The following is a 16,839-nucleotide window of genomic DNA, read 5'->3' as shown; positions in this document are numbered from 1 at the left end:
GGTACGACAATTAGTGGTAATTTTCTAAACATTTACAGGCAGTATGTCATATATGTAGAATATACTATTATCATCATACTATTTCCCAGCGAGTATCGAGATTATACTCTATTCGCGGACTTATGAGGTCAGTTTCGCCGGCATTTATGAATTATTTTAATGTTTTTTCCCTGATTATGTGGAATTCATTATAGGAAGTTAACCTATATGGAGTCATGAATATTGAAAGATAGACTTGTTACTATGCTTGCCACGAGATTGTAGAAAAAGGTAAGAGTTTATGGATGCAAAACTGACCTCATAGGTCTGGGATAGAGTATATACAATGTACGTCCAGTAGCTGATCAGGTAATAGGTATAATGCATTTTTACAAATCACGGAGGAAACGTGGTGTTTAACAAAACTGCCATTTTACCCAGAACGTTACTCGATGCAGGTACAGCTATCGGCAAACTCTTCTAGGATAGCACTTCCCTTGTCCCGCGCAAGCTGCAGGCTACTGGATGCATAGTGGATCGCTCACTCATGATTGGAATACGCTATAGTCAGAATTGAATAGAAATTCTTCAATGGTTGAGGCACATGGTGCAGCTAGTGGACCGGTAGTGATGAAGAGACCGCAGTTCCGATTCTTCGCAAAGCTTCTTCTCCTGATGCTTACAACTCTTGCCCTGCTGATGGTCCTTGGTGTGCTGAGGTCAAGGTCGAATGATGTACACGAGTGGAACAGGTAAGAATGCTTTGTTATTTTGTCGGTTGTTTTCATTGTTGGAACCACGGGTGGGCAGATATTTCTAGGGTTATCATCGCTGTTTCCTTGATACTGGCGATGCAGGCCTAACTTCTTGCGATAGCTTCCCACCGACAACAGTTCTTTTCGGTAGCTCGACGGCAACCAGCTATCACGAGGGTTCAGATATAAAGGAGTTTTCGCACATCGCCCGAAACGGCCACGTGAACGCCTATTTCATTGTTCGACTTCGTTATGAGGAGATCGAACAAATGTAATGCCTGTGGGCAGAGTGAAAATTGCGGCAATAAATTATGAGGTGTGTTTCTTCGTCGTGATAAAAAAACATATCATTCCATTGTCATAAAAAAGAGCACAGAACACGAACAATCATGATATCGCCCGTGTATGTCTACATGTACAGGCACCTGACATGCCTCAAGTGTTGGATATCAACAGTTTCTGTCCCAACAGTCATGCTCAGCAAACCATGCTCCCATACACAGCAATCCATACCAAACAGTCAGTTAATATGACGAATAGCCAACTGGGAATGCTCCATCTCGTTCCAGTACGGAAGGCAATCGACGTCACAGCTGCCTACACAAAAGAACTTCACAGCCTCATTTCTTATCGGCATTCCCCAGTGACATTCGTGACTTAACACTCTTTGTGTTAGAGCATTGATCCCAACCATGCTTGGCCGTATCCGCTCTGTATCTGTTGCAAAGTGGCATAATTTCATAGTGGTGTACGTCTGTTACCATACTTCGCAGAATGAAAATGTCGCGTAACAGTATACATGTATACAGAAAATATTTTTGATGAAAATGTCGTGTAAAAAATACTGAAAATAGTTAATGAAATGGTAATTAGGAAATGTCGTGTAACAATATACATGTACATACATGTACACTGAAAATATTTTTTGAAGTTATGGAAATGTGTATCAACAAAGTACATTAATAATGATATGTCGTGTAACAATACAGAAAATATCTGTTGATGAAGCCGTGTAACAGCAATAAAATACTTAATTTTCCAAAATTTATGTCACTTTCCTTTTTTTCTGAAACACTGTATATCGCAGCGTTATAATGATATAAACCACAGAAATCATCAGTATTGATTTTTGTGTTAAATTTGTAGTGTAATCTCTAATTAAATAAATTATTCACGCTCCCAATGAGGCCATGCGGAGCAGCAATTCCGAAAGCTCGTGGTTCCTCTGTGAACTGGGAATACATTAATATCACTATGGTTACAAAGATGTTTAACCCTTCATGCTTGAGTCCAACTAACTGAACGAATGTAGTGCACAAAAATGCATGAAAATCTTTTCACAAGAATGGCTGCATTTAAAAAAAATTTTCAATAGTGTTCCTTTTTTTTGTATCGTTGCAGTTCATCACTGTACCTTCCGGAGGCACCAGAATATGCAAATGGGCAAGCAAACTTGGGAACGAGGCTGAAGGGTCAACAGTGCTTCCCAGCGCAAGATGTCTACTTTCTGAAGGTTCACAAATGTGCCTCTACCACAGTTGCAAGCATGTTTGTCAGGTATGCCCAAAAGATGGACCTGACGTTTGGCCAGACTCGTACGATTGGTTATTCAAACTCCACAGGTTGGCTCGGATGGCCTGATAGGTTCCAGCCTCATCACGTCATCGGAACTTATGTCAAAGGTCAGACGCAAAACCGGAAGTATCAGTACGAGGAGTTTTTAGAAGGACAGAAAATCAACATTGTTGCGTTGCATACCATTTATGATCGAGATACAGTAAGGCGGGTTATGCCCGATGATACAGTTAGTATTGCAATTATACGAAAACCTTTCGAACAGTTTCAGTCAATTTTTGATTTCTCTGAATTTAACTTAATAAAGCAAGCGAATCTCACCGATTCCGACCCAATGTCGACATTTCTAGAATCTCCAGAAAAATATGACATTCCACTTTACGGGAAAAAATTCATCAAAAACTTCATGATGACGGAGTTTGGATATGATAACAAAGATGAAGAAGACAGCCGCAGAATCAGAACTTTTCTTAAATTCATTGACCGACATTTTCATCTGGTCATGATTGCGGAGCATTTTTATGAGTCTATCATTCTCATGAAAAGATATCTCTGCTGGACTACAGAGGATGTTGTGTTTCTTAACCTCATGGTGAACCACCGGAAGCCACATTACGTCACTTCCGACGATTTGGTGCGGTACTTGTATCTGGAGGCCATGCACAGGAGCTGGAGTCGAGCAGACTATATTTTGTACGATTATTTCAATAAAACATTATGGAGACGAATTCAACAAGAAACTGAGGATTTCCAAGAGGAAGTCAACCACTTAAAATACGTCACGAACGAAATAGCCTTTTTCTGTAATCGTCCGCCAGATGGCACTATGTTATATTTCAAAACCACCAGATGGGGTGCACAGTTTAACATCAGTGCTGCCACCTGTGACTATTTAAATGTCAGTCTTTACACTGGAATTTACGAAGCTCTTCGTGACGTTCCCATAGAAGAACGAGAACATCACATGCCCTCCATGAACTCTGGGGTTCTGGTCGTTTCTATTGTCTTCTCTTGTTTACTGCTTCTAGCTGTGGTGATTGCATATGTATCTAAGCTTTGCTGGCCTCAGAAACCTAGGTTTAGAGGCAAACCAGTGCATTATTCTTGACATCTAACTCTAGAATCCAATCAGAAAAAATGGATGATAAGCCCGTCAACGACTAAAGCGATGTAACAAACAAACTATAGGTATAACCGCCAAACTATTTCAATCACGGAGCAAGGGCCATCCATCTAATAATATGATACAATTTAGAACAAAATACGATCTTGATTAACTTAATTTATTCAGATATATACATTGTACATAAACAGATAAACATGTATTCACACAACAATGATAGGCGTCGCTTCAGTACCTACATCAACGACACTTTAAACGCACTACATTACATGTTCTATTGCTGTTTAATTACATGAAGGAAAGAAATGGACGGGAATCCATACCGTAATATTGGTATGATTTAAATCTTGTATCTTGAAATATAGCATGCATGTACTCTGCCTGACCGCGTTACGTGTATATATCATGGGACCTTCCCAAATTGGCCCATTAGTGATACGTACTGGACAATAACGTACACATGTATTTTGCAAAGCGGTCTTAAGTCACACATAGAGGCCGATTGGCGTCTCTGCTATATCTATAAGTACATCGGTACTACTTGTATAAACACTTAGATGAATAGTTTTATCACCAAGTCATACCAGCCCCCGTTCCCTTACCCCTGCGCGCAGTTGTCTCCCAGAGACCACTTATTGGACATCCCCTAGCTGCTACATATAATCCTGCTTTAAATCCAAGACATTTTCCGCCGAGACATTTTCCGGCCTGGTTTACTTAGCGCTTAACAATCAAGACACAATATAAAGTTCACTTGCTCGTTGTGCAGTATATAAACATATCATTCATGCACAAATTTCAATGGTATCACCAACACAATAATTCAGGCGAGTTTTATATATTAAAGGGAGAATACTAGTAGGATATTTATTTCTTCATAACGACGATGAAATATAGAATGCAAACATCGAAAGTAACGCCCTGAAAATAAAAATAGAAGCGATACCTTCCAGTTCAGTGCCCCCAACATGTATGGCTCACCTCCCGCTTTGCCTCGTGCAAATGATATCCCTTTAATAAAGAAACCAATCTTTTTTTAAATAACAAAAAAAACCTCAATAATGTACATTTTCAGATTCTCCTTTAAGTTGGTGATATCACAAAAGGATATATTTACAATATCATAGTTTGCATAACGTGACCATGGAAACATGAAAACAGTATAAGGCTGTTTCGTAATACATGTAACTGTTTTTCTGACACCAACACAGAGAACAAAGTTATATTTATGGCTATACGTCATTCTCTAACAGGGCCTACTTGTATCACACTGTAACTATAGAATCCTGAAGGATTTCATCAAAAGTCAGCGCGAACTGTTTCAACATACAATAATGATGGTTAGCATGCGCGTTTAATTCGCAAAGTAAGGTATACATTTAGCTCGGACACGGCCCAACATTTTTGAGATTCAGACTCCTAGGCCTACCATCGATCCGATCCTTAACTTTTTATACCGCTAGAAAAGGTATCTGTCAGATGTTCGTCCTTTTTGTTCTGGCCACCAAGATTGCAAAGGGGGCTAAAATCGTACTTGATATTGTGACTTCATCGTAATCTACCTGATCTAACACGGGGTCTCCGCCGTCTCTTTCTGGTTATTTTCCTGATTTTCGCTCTCTATAGAATCCCTTTTCTCATAGATACTCTGCCGAGACATGATACTGCCGCAGTGGCTCATATTTTCGAGGTTCAAAGACACCCGCCTGGTGGTTGCGCATGCGCCATCAGACTCATCCATCCGATTCATGCTGATGACGTCGATGTCGAAGTTCCTCAATGATCCGTTCTTCTCACAACTGCCATCGATGTCTTCATAGTCATCGATCATTTTGTCCTTCTTTTTCTTCCTCCTGAAATGACGAAACCGCAATACATATGGATTAATAACTGGCACGTTCTATTAGTATATAAGAATCATTTATTGTTTACTATTTCAACGTTAAACGCCTTCATGATTCATGCCTCCGTGAGAGTAACCGGTATGGCTGAGAATGAAAATTGTAATTTTTGAAATTACAAGTAAATTTATAGTTTACTCTAATTCAATTTGAAAAAAATCCAACAAATTCTTTTAGACGATTACATCTCCAGATGCACGCGACAATGAGGATTCTACTGTAATAGAACTGTAGGAAAAACTACCCGTATGAAAATGAAGATGTATGTGAACGCTAAAAATGAAGGCGGTGTATTTCAAAGTATTTCTAAGCAATTGACAAGACGGTTGAAGCATTTGGAAGCTAACACCAATGAGGACTGCATGGAATAAGGTTTACTTATCAAAATGAAGAATGTCTAAAAAGATTTTTTTATCTAAATAGCCAAAAGAATCAAAAACGAGTAGGTTCAGAATTCAAGCAGGATGAAATATGCAGGTGACATGATCAGGAACACAGGATGCGGTGAAGGGAACTGAGTGTAAACGCTGGACCGTGAAAGCCATCTTTAAAAACGAGGCGATAGAGGCGAGCTAAACAGATGAATCGGGTCTATCACCAACTAATAAGGATGCAGAAGTCGGAGATAAAAACCAGAGTAAAAGCAAGGGAATGCTAGCTGGGAGAGGAGCCAATCCTAAAGCTCACTCTTGGCATCCATAATATCCCATCATGCCCTGCACCGGGAACGTATTGAGCATGTTGAGCGCCATTTTCGCCCTGTCCGATGCAAGCCGGGGAAAAGTCGCATTCGTCTTCCTCAATGGGATCCATCGTATCATTGTCTGTACATTGTATGCTCGGTGATATCATTGTTTCATCTTTAACGCACCCTTTGCAACAACAGCAGCCCTTTCGTCTGGAAAAAAAATCACCATATCCGGAAATACCAGTGTTCTCATGACTGCATTAATTATCAACGGCATTTCAAAATTGGAAATTTCATCGAAACTGATATGTGGTTATGACATGTTTAATACAGTTGAGAGAGAAAAATTTGACTTTTATTGGTGTCTTTCATTGGTGTGTTTTCATATTACGATTGTTACCATGAATACAGTTATAACATTATTCAAAAGAAAACACCAACCTTATACATTTGCAGTAACAGCACGTCATACATAACTCCTTCAGGTTTTTGTTTCCATCACATATGTTGTTCTCAACTCTGTAGTAGAGGTACACAGCCACAACCAGGAATACGATGCCGAAGACAGACCCCCATATTTGCAGTTGCTGCATCCTGAGGAGAGAAGGATGTATCAGTCAGGGGCCGAACACATTGTTTGGGGACGGTGACCCTGGAACTGTTCACATTCGTTTATAAAGATAATGCAACAGCTTACGGGTCATACTGATGATCGTCCAGCTGACCGGCTGCAAGGGGGAATTGGGTCTGATATGACGGTGTGATAAAATAAATCTACTTTGCTTTCAAAATGAATTTGTCATATTTTATTTCAAAAAAATCGAGGGTACCTACAGGTGCTGAGCACTTTTGTCCTCGCAGCAGGTGAATTTACCTCCCTCCGTGCAGCATATCGTCATGGGCGGCTTCTTGCACCAGTAGATGTTGAACGCCTTGTCACCGAAAGATTTCTCCCGGTAACATTTCATGGCTGTGAAAATAAAAATGATATATTAGTCAACACGTTGATGAAGGGATACCACAGTAGATGTTGGACAGCTTGGCACAAAAGGATTTCTCCCGGTAAAATTTCATGGCTCTAAAGATAAAAATGATATATTAGTAAACATGTTGAAAGGATACATCAGTCGATGTTGAATGCCTTGTCACCGAAATATTTCTTCCGGTAACAGTTCATGGCTATAAAAATGATATATTAGTTAACATGTCGATGAAGGGATACACCAGTAGATGTTGGACGCGTGTCACCGAAAGATTTCTCCCGGTGACATTTCATGGCTGTAAAGATGCATAAGATATAGCGATTAACATGTTGAACGGTTACACCAGCAAATGTTAAATGACTTGCCACCGAAGGATTTCTCCCGGTAACATTTCGTAGCTGTAGAGATAAAAAGGATATATATTAAGTAACATGTTGAACGCCTTGACACAGAAAGATTTCTCCCAGTAATATTTCATGGCAGTAAAGATAAAAATGATATATTAGTATCAGTTAGCATGTAAATGAAGGGGTACACCAGCAGATGTTAAATGCCTTGTCACCGAAAGATTTCTCCCAGCTGCAGCTGTAACGATAAAGACCGGTCATCTATCAATTACGTACAAAGAGTGATGCATACAGACTTCACACGGGACTGCAGTACGACATGCATCAAAAGGTTTACTGAGAGCAGTTTGTTGCTCAGTGAATATGAAACAGTATCGCATGTATATGCAGAGATAGTGGAGGTGTACTGCATCATTTCACGTTACATTTATTTCTCTTGACCGAAGGGCATATGATATTTTGAGAGGAAATGCACATTATTACAATGGAAATGTAAGCCGTGCCAGTAAACGGTTATTTATACAGCGACAGTGGTACATGTACATGGCTAAGGCTGAAATCCAATTTGCACAAAATGGCATCAATTCTGTTTTATGCATAATATCTCAGGAAAATGGGCCATAAATTTATATCAATGCCAAGCAGCGTAAGCGTAGTGTATTCACAACACTTGAAAATGACCGAATGATATTTGTAGAGGGAATTCGTCCTTTTAATGACGTATCGTGTTCGTGATTTTTCTTAAAGGAAAATATTTCGGATGAGAAATGGGACGTGTGACTGTGGGTTCAAAACACAACACACAACATCCAACTCAGCTTACCATGATAAAACATCCCGATATACATTTTCAGAGATTTCAGAATCCGTCGAGAATGAAAAAAATATTTCACTTGGCTTCGATGGGCACACAATGGTATAATCCAATATATGAACAATGTATTCCAAATAGTGATGCAACAATTGTCTCTACTGCTGCATTGACCTTTTTAACACGCCATTCCGACAAAGAAGAATCGGAATTAAACTATCTAAATTTAAACTTTGCCTAAGCTCTTTGGATGTTGTCGTTGTTGCCAATGACAACGATAGGCATCATTAGCAACCGGGCCTGCTCAAAAACATTTGATAGTAAGATGTGTATGCAGGTACCGTTGAGGAACTGTATTGAAATGAAAATTGTGAGTGGCCATGGATAGGCCTACACCATCAAAAATAATTTTTCTTTTAGTTTCTGATTGTTTTTGTAAATCGTAGCTTCACATGTTGTAGCTACTTGGCAGTAGCAGAGTCTTTCAAATAAACTGGCTGTAGATACCAAAACGTATATCAAACTCGTATTAGCAAATTGCTTTTGGTTCTGGAAATTCTATTCATGGGTCTACTCTATATCTATAACTTTTGAAAAGCAACATCTAACAACAGTCACAGTAATTCGAACCTCAACGAAGGAGCTGGTTTGGGGTTCCAACTGTAAATCGTCCCCGCCCTAAAAACGGGCGTAAAAACTGGAGAACTCAGGAGTATATTTCTGGGTGAACCAGTGTGGCTTTCAAGGAACGAAAATTCAGAACACGTACAATGTATGAAATACTCGAGGGTCTGTCGGATGAGACTAAAAGCCGTGGTCCCTTGTACCTGAGTGGTCTATGCCAGGGCAAGTAAAAGATCCCACATAGGTGGACAGTTACGACGCCGGTAATGATATATGATGATATGATGATTAACCAACATACCTAAAAATAACAAGGTTTTTTCCTCAACCTATTTGTGTGTTGATTATCAATCCACTCATAGCATCAGAACTGATAATCAATAATCAATCAGTACTTAGTTCGGTTATTTTTTTATTTAGAAACTGGATATTGGAATACGATTTTGTTGCTTGTGTGCCTGAAGGTACCCACCGGGCGCCGATTATTTCTTCAATTGACTGGTGCAATCCAAAAGGTCATAGGTTCCCCCAGAAATTAGATTTTTTCAAATGTGTTAATCATATTTTTCTTTTGTTTTAGACACCACAAAATTGATACTTTTTTTGCACTGAGACATTATAGGCATAAAATCCTGAATTTGCCTCATTGGTTTTTTGCCAGCAATCAAAGCAATTTTTATCAATTCTACCTCATTAATAACATATTGAGGTTAGACTAATTAAATGATATTTTACATTATTTCCCTTTTCTGCAAAATGTATTTTACGATAAATGGAGCATATTTTGTGATATTTTGATTCAATTATACAGCGTATATATTAAGGCTATTTACAGCATAAATAAGTATGTGGAAAAAAAGAAAGAAGATGAAATAATTTAACTAACCCTCAAAGATATGTCTCCGTCTGATGAGGTTAGTAGATATACCAAGCTCATTACCACATGAGGGGAAATCCACTGACAAGTTGGCAATTGCGCTGAGCTTTGGGAAGGTGACTTGTTCGCTTGGCATGACCCCAACCCTACAGAGAAGGGGTAACAAATTATAGTTCTTCCTGTGGGTATTTTGCATGAAGGTCAACGTATCCATGATTATTGGGCACACCAGTGAATGAGTTAGGTTCGACAACGAAGAAATAGCAGTAGTTTCTTTTCTTTATTTTCCGTTATAAGATACTTATCTGAGTTATCATAGGGTCCATTTAACTGCTCCTTCGTTTTGGCTCAAATAATTACTAACAAACTTTGCAAAGTAATGTTCGTCCTTGATCCCAGATCAACGTCACGATGGACAATTTGCTTCGTATCTCAAATATCTATCGTTGCCACATCATCTGTATGGCGTCACATTTCGTTAACTATTTTTTAAAATATTGCACGTGTTCTCACATTTTATAAATGTATGCCATTCTTGCGGAAATATCCCAGTTTGATCAGCTTAGAATGTCACCATACTCCCTATATAAAGAATTAGTTGGAAAGGGCAGACGTCTCCTCACAATTTCTATAACATAAGCAATAATCCAACATGAAAACGATGCCACCAATTTCGTATCGGCTCGATTTTAACATAGCATTATCGGCCACCGTAGATTCTACGACGCAGGAACAAATATCGATCGATCATACCTTAAGATTTAAGTAAACACACCGAGCTTATTTCGTTATCACTTTAGTGCACCTTATCATTAATCAAGAGAAGTCTCAACAAGAGTCTGACATGATCTAACTCTGGTGTGAAAATGAATAAAATTTTCAGAAAGGTTTTGCTGATGTAATAGATAGATATTGCATCAGTCTAAAGTCTCCTTTTGTTAAAAGCATTTTATGAAACATTTTTATCGCAGCCATACGCTTTGAAATTTAATAACTTGGCATTTAAGCCCTAAAAACATTTATGTTTATGTATTTCATCATTCTCTCAACTCCCGGTTATCGAAGTTTATTTCTGCAAAAATGTTATCGGTGTAATGTTCCCTCAAAAACGAGAAGATGAAAAAAAGGTTAAGCCCACCGAATCTTAATTTTATTTCGTCAAATTTGATGCTTTCATGTAAATCCAACTTTCTTGAGTTGCTTAAGCTGACACATTAACTGTCAATAACTGGCACAGTGTATGTCACTATAAAAGTAAGTCTAGAGTCATCAAATTAATACGTCGTTCGAATTTTTGGAAACTCTCAATGACTGCTTCTAGGGTCAATACTGTGTATAGGAATTGAAAGGTAAATAACTCAATGAAACGTTGTAGCAGCATATAACATATACGTGTAGTAACATATAACATATTAGAAATAAAAGAACCATTGTCACGTTAATTTTCCATTTTTGTTTTTCAGAACATCCAAAATTTGGCAATCAAAACAATTTACATGTATTGTAACGATGTAAACGTGCAAATTAAAGAAAAGACTCAAAGCGAAATCAGTATTGTTACTTAAAGTCCATTTTACCAGAATATGCATTTTTCTTACTCATTGGATAGTCATAGGCTCCCTGTATTATGTCACATCTCTCAAAATGACTAATATTTTCAGCAATATTTTCCATTTATGTGCATAGAACTGGTTCTATCGATCCCTTGAGTAGACGTGTCTCCTTCTATCAAAATAGATTATAGATTTTCATGCAGAACAATACTCTTCCAAACAGTGAGACAATCATCAGGAACAGCTCATAATCATTTAAAAGCTGTGTCCTATTGTGAAGGAACTAAGGCCTGGGAAAACATTTACAGTCTCTTCACGTGGATCTCTTCCACCTACGTCAAGCTATGCATGACAAATCATCAATTTATAAAGCCTAAGGCCAAACTTTTCCAACAAAGGAGAAGTTTTTACTTTGCAAACAGAAGGAAGTGCCTTGGGCCCCAACATGACACTGAAAAAAAATTACGGGTACATCAAATATTCTTGAGGCTAAGACAACTTAGGGCTCATTTCACTCCACGAGCTTGAGAAGTTGTTGGTATTTCTTCGTAATTTCATTCTCAGTAACAGGCCTATTGGTTTTCATAGGTACCAAGTCTGTTTCTTTCTTAGTGTTTTAATTTTTAGATATGATAGTTGTTCTTTTTGTGTAATAGATACCACACCAAGATTGTTTCTTTCTTAACATATTTACAGTTTTTCTTTATGGTTATCTCGATATGATTCTAATGCATCCAGTCTTGATCAATACATTTTAAGACACACTTTATACTCGTACTGCAGAGCTTTTATTGTCAAGGTTGACTATGATATTAATCAATATCATGATATGATTAACAAATTGGACAAAACTTATTTCCTGGCTGCTTCCTGCAGTTGTGATCGATTGAATAATGTAGAGGAAGGCTGGTTGTAATGTGTTTGTCCAAATCCAGCAAAGACTGAGCGAAAGGTCATAGTTGTTCAAAACAAGCTAGTCGCTAACCTGGCGTTATCTCTGTCTTGGTGTTAAGTCTAATGGGCTTGACTGAAGGAGATAACGCAAAATTAAAGTTAACGCCAAGTTAGTGGCCAAACTTGTTTCGAACAACTGAGCCCGAGTGACGAGTATAGCCTCACATATTGACCAATGTTCATTCAAGTACAACATTCAATGAGAAAATATACAACTATCGCTTTTCAATTAGAATTTTTTCAATCGTTAATCGAGTGATATCAATCATGATCGATTTCTAATTACCCTCCAACTATTTGAATGAATGCGATGCAGGAACTATAACCAATCAAAAGGTTTTTAAAAACTTAAACAATTGTTCCTTCCTTTCAAAGGGATCTAATTCCAGTTGACCTTTAATAAACCACTTCATGTCGTTAAGATTATAATGAATTTCCTTTATCAGCATTGTTGACGTTGGTTTTAATTACCGACGAAATGATTGCAGCAGGAAAGAAGCCCATCACTAATGGCGGACAGTTGCTAGGCAACTGCAATGCTTCTTGATTTATTTCATGCTATCCAGGGTGGGTTTTGCTGTACTTTAACACGTATTTTCTGCCTGTTATCTTGATAAGCCTCACATGGCATGAACTTTGGCACTTTGCATTAAATCAGAGATGAAGACAAACCCAACCGGTGTGGTACTCAAAGGCGAAATGATAAGATGTCTGTAAGTCCATCTCTGTTATTTAGATCTTGTATTAGGAATACATTCATAGCTGAATAATCGTTTGAATTGCTTGAAGTAACGCTGAAAGGGTGGATGTCGTCCTGGGTGACGACAAATGGTACCCAGGTTCGAGATCGACTGGACAATAAGCACCCTGGGTGCTATTACACTAGACAAACAGCACCCAGCTTCTTTTTGCCTAGCTTACGGATCTTAGGGACGAGGACGTTTCTTGCAATCTCGTTTTATCTCGCGCCGTGTACTTGCGGCATTAGCAGTGCGCGAAATAAAAAGAACAGATAAACAGAAAAAACGCGTTTAGGCCTATAGGTCTTTGAAAGCACATTTATAAGGATATATTCAGAGAATGAAAAATTGTGTGATGACAAAATGAACGGATTTGCTGCGTATTTTTCTTGACAATCAGTCGATATGTGACAGTACCACGGCGCGAGATAAAACGAGATTGCAAGAAACGTCCTCGTCCCTAAAGATCCGTAAGCCAGGCAAAAAGAAGCTGGGTGCTGTTTGTCTAGTGTAATGGCACCCAGGGTGCTTATTGTCCAGTCGATCTCGAACCTGGGTACCATTTGTCGTCACCCAGGACGACATCCACCCTTTCAGCGTAACCAGCTGAAGTAACTATAATTCCTGCGATTTTTTTCTAACATAATATAGTTTCTATGATGTTATGGAGTACGTCGACGAGACATGAATCGAACCTAAAACATAAAATGGAGTCAGAACTCAAATTACATTGTAAACAATTTCGATTTTAGAGTGGTCACTAAGAAAGAACCAATCTGAAATACAGAAAATGTTCGTAAAACTTACCCGAGGTTTTATGCAAGTTAATAAGAAGATTTTAGCACCAGCACCTATTTCCAATCTTCGACATATTCAGATATCCTATCATCCCAACCAAGCAACATAAGGGCAAGCTTTCAAAGACAATTAGTAACTGCAGGGCCCAGTTGTTATTCAAAACAAGTTGACCACAAAGTAGACGCTAACTTTAACTTGGCGGTATTTTTTAAAATTAACGTCTATAGTTTGTGAGTTTGTGACATGATTTGTTTTGAAGAACTGGGCCCATGTTGACATGATTACAGTGTGTAGGAATTACTTTTTAATTGCTTGAATTAATTACTATTTCTACTTGCTGAATACCATAAGGTTATGAATTATCGAGCTGAAAGATAACCTGAGATAGCTCACCAAACACGATAATAGAAGGAGAAGAAAATGAGTAAGCCATGACAGTATGATATAAAGTGTGAACATTTAAGTACATGTCATTACACCATAAATCGTTAAGAATTTTCCATTAGTTGTAGCTTTTAGAGAGTACGTCGATGAGGAATCGAACCCGAAATATAGAATGAGATAGATATTCCACAAAAATGTAACACTTCCAATGGATTAAGTGTTCTTAATCGAAGAATAGAATCGAATATAGGAAAAGTTCAGAAAACTTACCTGAGGTATAATACAAATTAAGAAGATTAAGTAAGACCAGCTCCAATATTCTGTTCTTCGTCATATTGAGATATTCTATCATATTTCCCAACCAAGCACCATCATTGATACAAAATCACGGAGTTCTTTAGTGCTTGATTAACTTGTCTATAACCATGTCATTATTTGCTCTTAGTTATTCTCATCTTCAAGTAGTAACTTATTTTGTATCCCGCCTAAAGATATTGTCAAACTCTTTTTATAATCCTTTAGTTAGTTCGTTATTCCTTATCTCAAATGTCACACTCTTTAAAGATTTCTCTTCCAATACTTGTTGGGTTTTTTCTCCGAATTTGGTTTTCTTCTTATTTGCGGTCTGTGATATGTATCCTTACTTCCAAGTTAAACCAATTTGCCCTTGACGAAAACGTTGACAAAAACCTCTTATCTCTGCTTTTTGGGGGTAAAAAGCTGCTCTATCAGTAGAAATCCTAAGTAATCCTTTGTCAATTCAGGCTCCATTTGTTTGGGTTTTTTCCAGAAAATTATCCTTTGAAAGTATTAACTCTGTGTTTTCAGTTACCGTAGTGCATTTCATGCTTAAGTTTAAGGAAATTTCCTCTTAAGAAACCTATCCTCTTTTCCCAAGCCCCGTTACTTTCAAGCTTATCTTACTTGTATCCGTCCTGGCATTGCCGTTGTGCATCTGCACGACACTATCAGATGAGAGACTGGGTGATTACCGCCCAAGGACAACTGGTGCACTGATAATGATATTTGCATGGGCTTTGACGAATCTCGAAGTTCAGCGTCGTTGGGGCTGGGAACAAAAGTCTCACTCTCCAAAAAGCAAAGTTGCAGAGCGCATTCAAACTTCTCAAATTAAGCTTGAACGCCAGGGATGAAGAGTCCTTATACAATACTCTCCAATAGCAACGAAAAGTTTGTTTACCCTAATAGGGAAACACGATGTAAAAACCCTGGTGTTGGAGCGAATCCTTTATTCTCAGGACCGTTTTGGTGCGATCAGCAAGGTTCATTAATATTAATTTATAGATACCGTATACTCTTTGATAAGAATAGCCGCCTCAAGCAATGGATCTGTCATCCTGGTTTCCAGGAGATTGTGACACCTGTCAGAGGTCGGCAGGTATTGAGAAAGAATCAAAGAATCATCCATTTAAGGCAATTTTAATTTTTGTTCATTAGGTTTGGATGGAGACTGACGTGATCTGTTCCGTCGGTACATCTGAAGGTTGGCCTACGCTGTGGAAAAACTGCCGGGGTATAAACGGTATTAAATGTCCCCGGGTAAGACTGTCCTACTCTATAGTTGATGAGGATATGGTTCTATAGGAACCCAAGACTTTCAATAACTAGAAACTGAAAGATTAAAAGGCGCATTAGAGAATGTTTGTCCTCGGACACTTTATCCTACGGAAAGATTTTAATTCCACGCCAGCGTTGTCATTTCCTTTGATAAGGAGCCCCAGGTGACCTTAATGGAGTGAACAATTTCTTTTCCTGATTTATGGAAAAAGTACGTCATACTATAATTCGATATGTATCAGTGTTCAGCAAGGGATCGATATCATAGTAACTCAGTTAGAGTAGGACCAAATGACGCAGATAAACGATGTGACGACAGGTATCATGATCATGAGTTTTAGATCCAGTGCTAAAAGTAACATCTTAATCAACGTGTGTGGAACGAATTAATCTCTTTAGCCATTCATTGGTCTCTCTAGCCATTAGGCCTATACTTGGGTAATATGTAAAGAGCAAGCTCTAGTGAACTCACACAACTGTATGTCCTACAAGCAGACGATTTTGATGTCCAACACCCGCACTTCAGTGGCGCCGGTGTGAATAAATCTACTTGTGTGAATGGTCAATGGCTCATGACGTCATGAAATAATTGCGTCACGAGGAAGGAATGGATTCACGTCCGACGTCTATGGTAGGCGGGAATAGACATAAATCAGAATATATCGGCCGATTAATTACTTGCGCCGCAAAGGCCTCCCGCGAATGATGCGCCGCAACAATGCCCCGCTAAAAACACGCCGCAAAAGAATGCGCCGTAAAAATCTCGCCGCGTGACCCAATTTAAACCAATCAGGAGCAGAGGACGGTTTGAATTTTGTGGCAGAGGTATTTTCGCGGGAGTCTTCTGCACGATTTGCGGGGGACTTTTGCAAATTTCGCGGGAGACCTTCGCGGCGCACTTCTTTGACCAATCAGAGACATCGTATTTTACGGCGGGTTTACGAAGTTACGATGCCTCTGATTGGTAAAAGAAGTGCGCCGCCAAGTTTCGTCACGAGTTGTCCGACTCCTGTTCATCCGACCGTGACCTCAGTATTTGACCAATCAGCTTTAAATCGTGAGCATTTTCGTGTATGGGTCAATGAATTTGATTGAAAATCACAATTTGAATAGATGAGTGGTTTTGGTAACCTCTCTGATGTAACGTACTCAATACGGGGCGTTTAATT

At 38.7% G+C, this 16,839-nt stretch overlaps 2 protein-coding genes across 3 annotated transcripts; one reads left to right on the top strand and one right to left on the bottom strand.

The window, feature by feature from the left end:
- Positions 1-9: 9 nt before the first annotated feature.
- On the top strand, positions 10-3,636 carry LOC135492133 (galactose-3-O-sulfotransferase 2-like). The gene is made up of 2 exons (XM_064778338.1): positions 10-731; positions 2,136-3,636. The coding sequence occupies exons 1-2, from the start codon at positions 571-573 to the stop codon at positions 3,415-3,417; spliced, it is 1,443 nt and encodes a 480-aa protein (XP_064634408.1). The 5' UTR covers positions 10-570; the 3' UTR covers positions 3,418-3,636.
- Positions 3,637-3,741: 105 nt separating this feature from the next.
- Positions 3,742-15,161, bottom strand: LOC135492136 (uncharacterized). Of its 2 annotated transcripts, none has more exons than XM_064778341.1 (4): positions 14,363-15,161; positions 6,856-6,991; positions 6,463-6,615; positions 3,742-5,285 (listed from the first exon to the last, which is right to left on the bottom strand). In XM_064778341.1, exons 1-4 carry the CDS (start codon positions 14,442-14,444, stop codon positions 5,000-5,002), a joined length of 657 nt encoding a protein of 218 aa, XP_064634411.1. In that variant the 5' UTR covers positions 14,445-15,161; the 3' UTR covers positions 3,742-4,999. The 2 variants fall into 2 exon arrangements, with proteins under 2 accessions (XP_064634411.1, XP_064634412.1); XM_064778342.1 differs by lacking the exon at positions 14,363-15,161 and adding an exon at positions 8,175-8,244.
- Positions 15,162-16,839: the final 1,678 nt, after the last annotated feature.

This window comes from Lineus longissimus, chromosome 8 (assembly GCF_910592395.1).
Source record: "Lineus longissimus chromosome 8, tnLinLong1.2, whole genome shotgun sequence".
Classification (NCBI taxonomy): domain Eukaryota; kingdom Metazoa; phylum Nemertea; class Pilidiophora; order Heteronemertea; family Lineidae; genus Lineus; species Lineus longissimus.
Note: the sequence above shows the minus strand (reverse complement) of the source record. Positions and strands in the feature narration are given on the sequence as shown.

Bases quoted from the DNA above. Each gene is read 5' to 3' on its own strand.
- LOC135492133 (XM_064778338.1), top strand. From the start codon at position 571: ATGGTTGAGGCACATGGTGCAGCTAGTGGACCGGTAGTGATGAAGAGA. The intron at 732-2,135 runs GTAAGAATGCTT...GTATCGTTGCAG, and splicing joins GATGTACACGAGTGGAACAG to TTCATCACTGTACCTTCCGG.
- LOC135492136 (XM_064778341.1), bottom strand. From the start codon at position 14,444: ATGATAGAATATCTCAATATGACGAAGAACAGAATATTGGAGCTGGTC. The intron at 6,992-14,362 runs GTAAGTTTTCTG...TTATTTTCACAG, and splicing joins TAATTTGTATTATACCTCAG to CCATGAAATGTTACCGGGAG. The intron at 5,286-6,462 runs GTTGGTGTTTTC...TCGTCATTTCAG, and splicing joins TGTTACTGCAAATGTATAAG to GAGGAAGAAAAAGAAGGACA.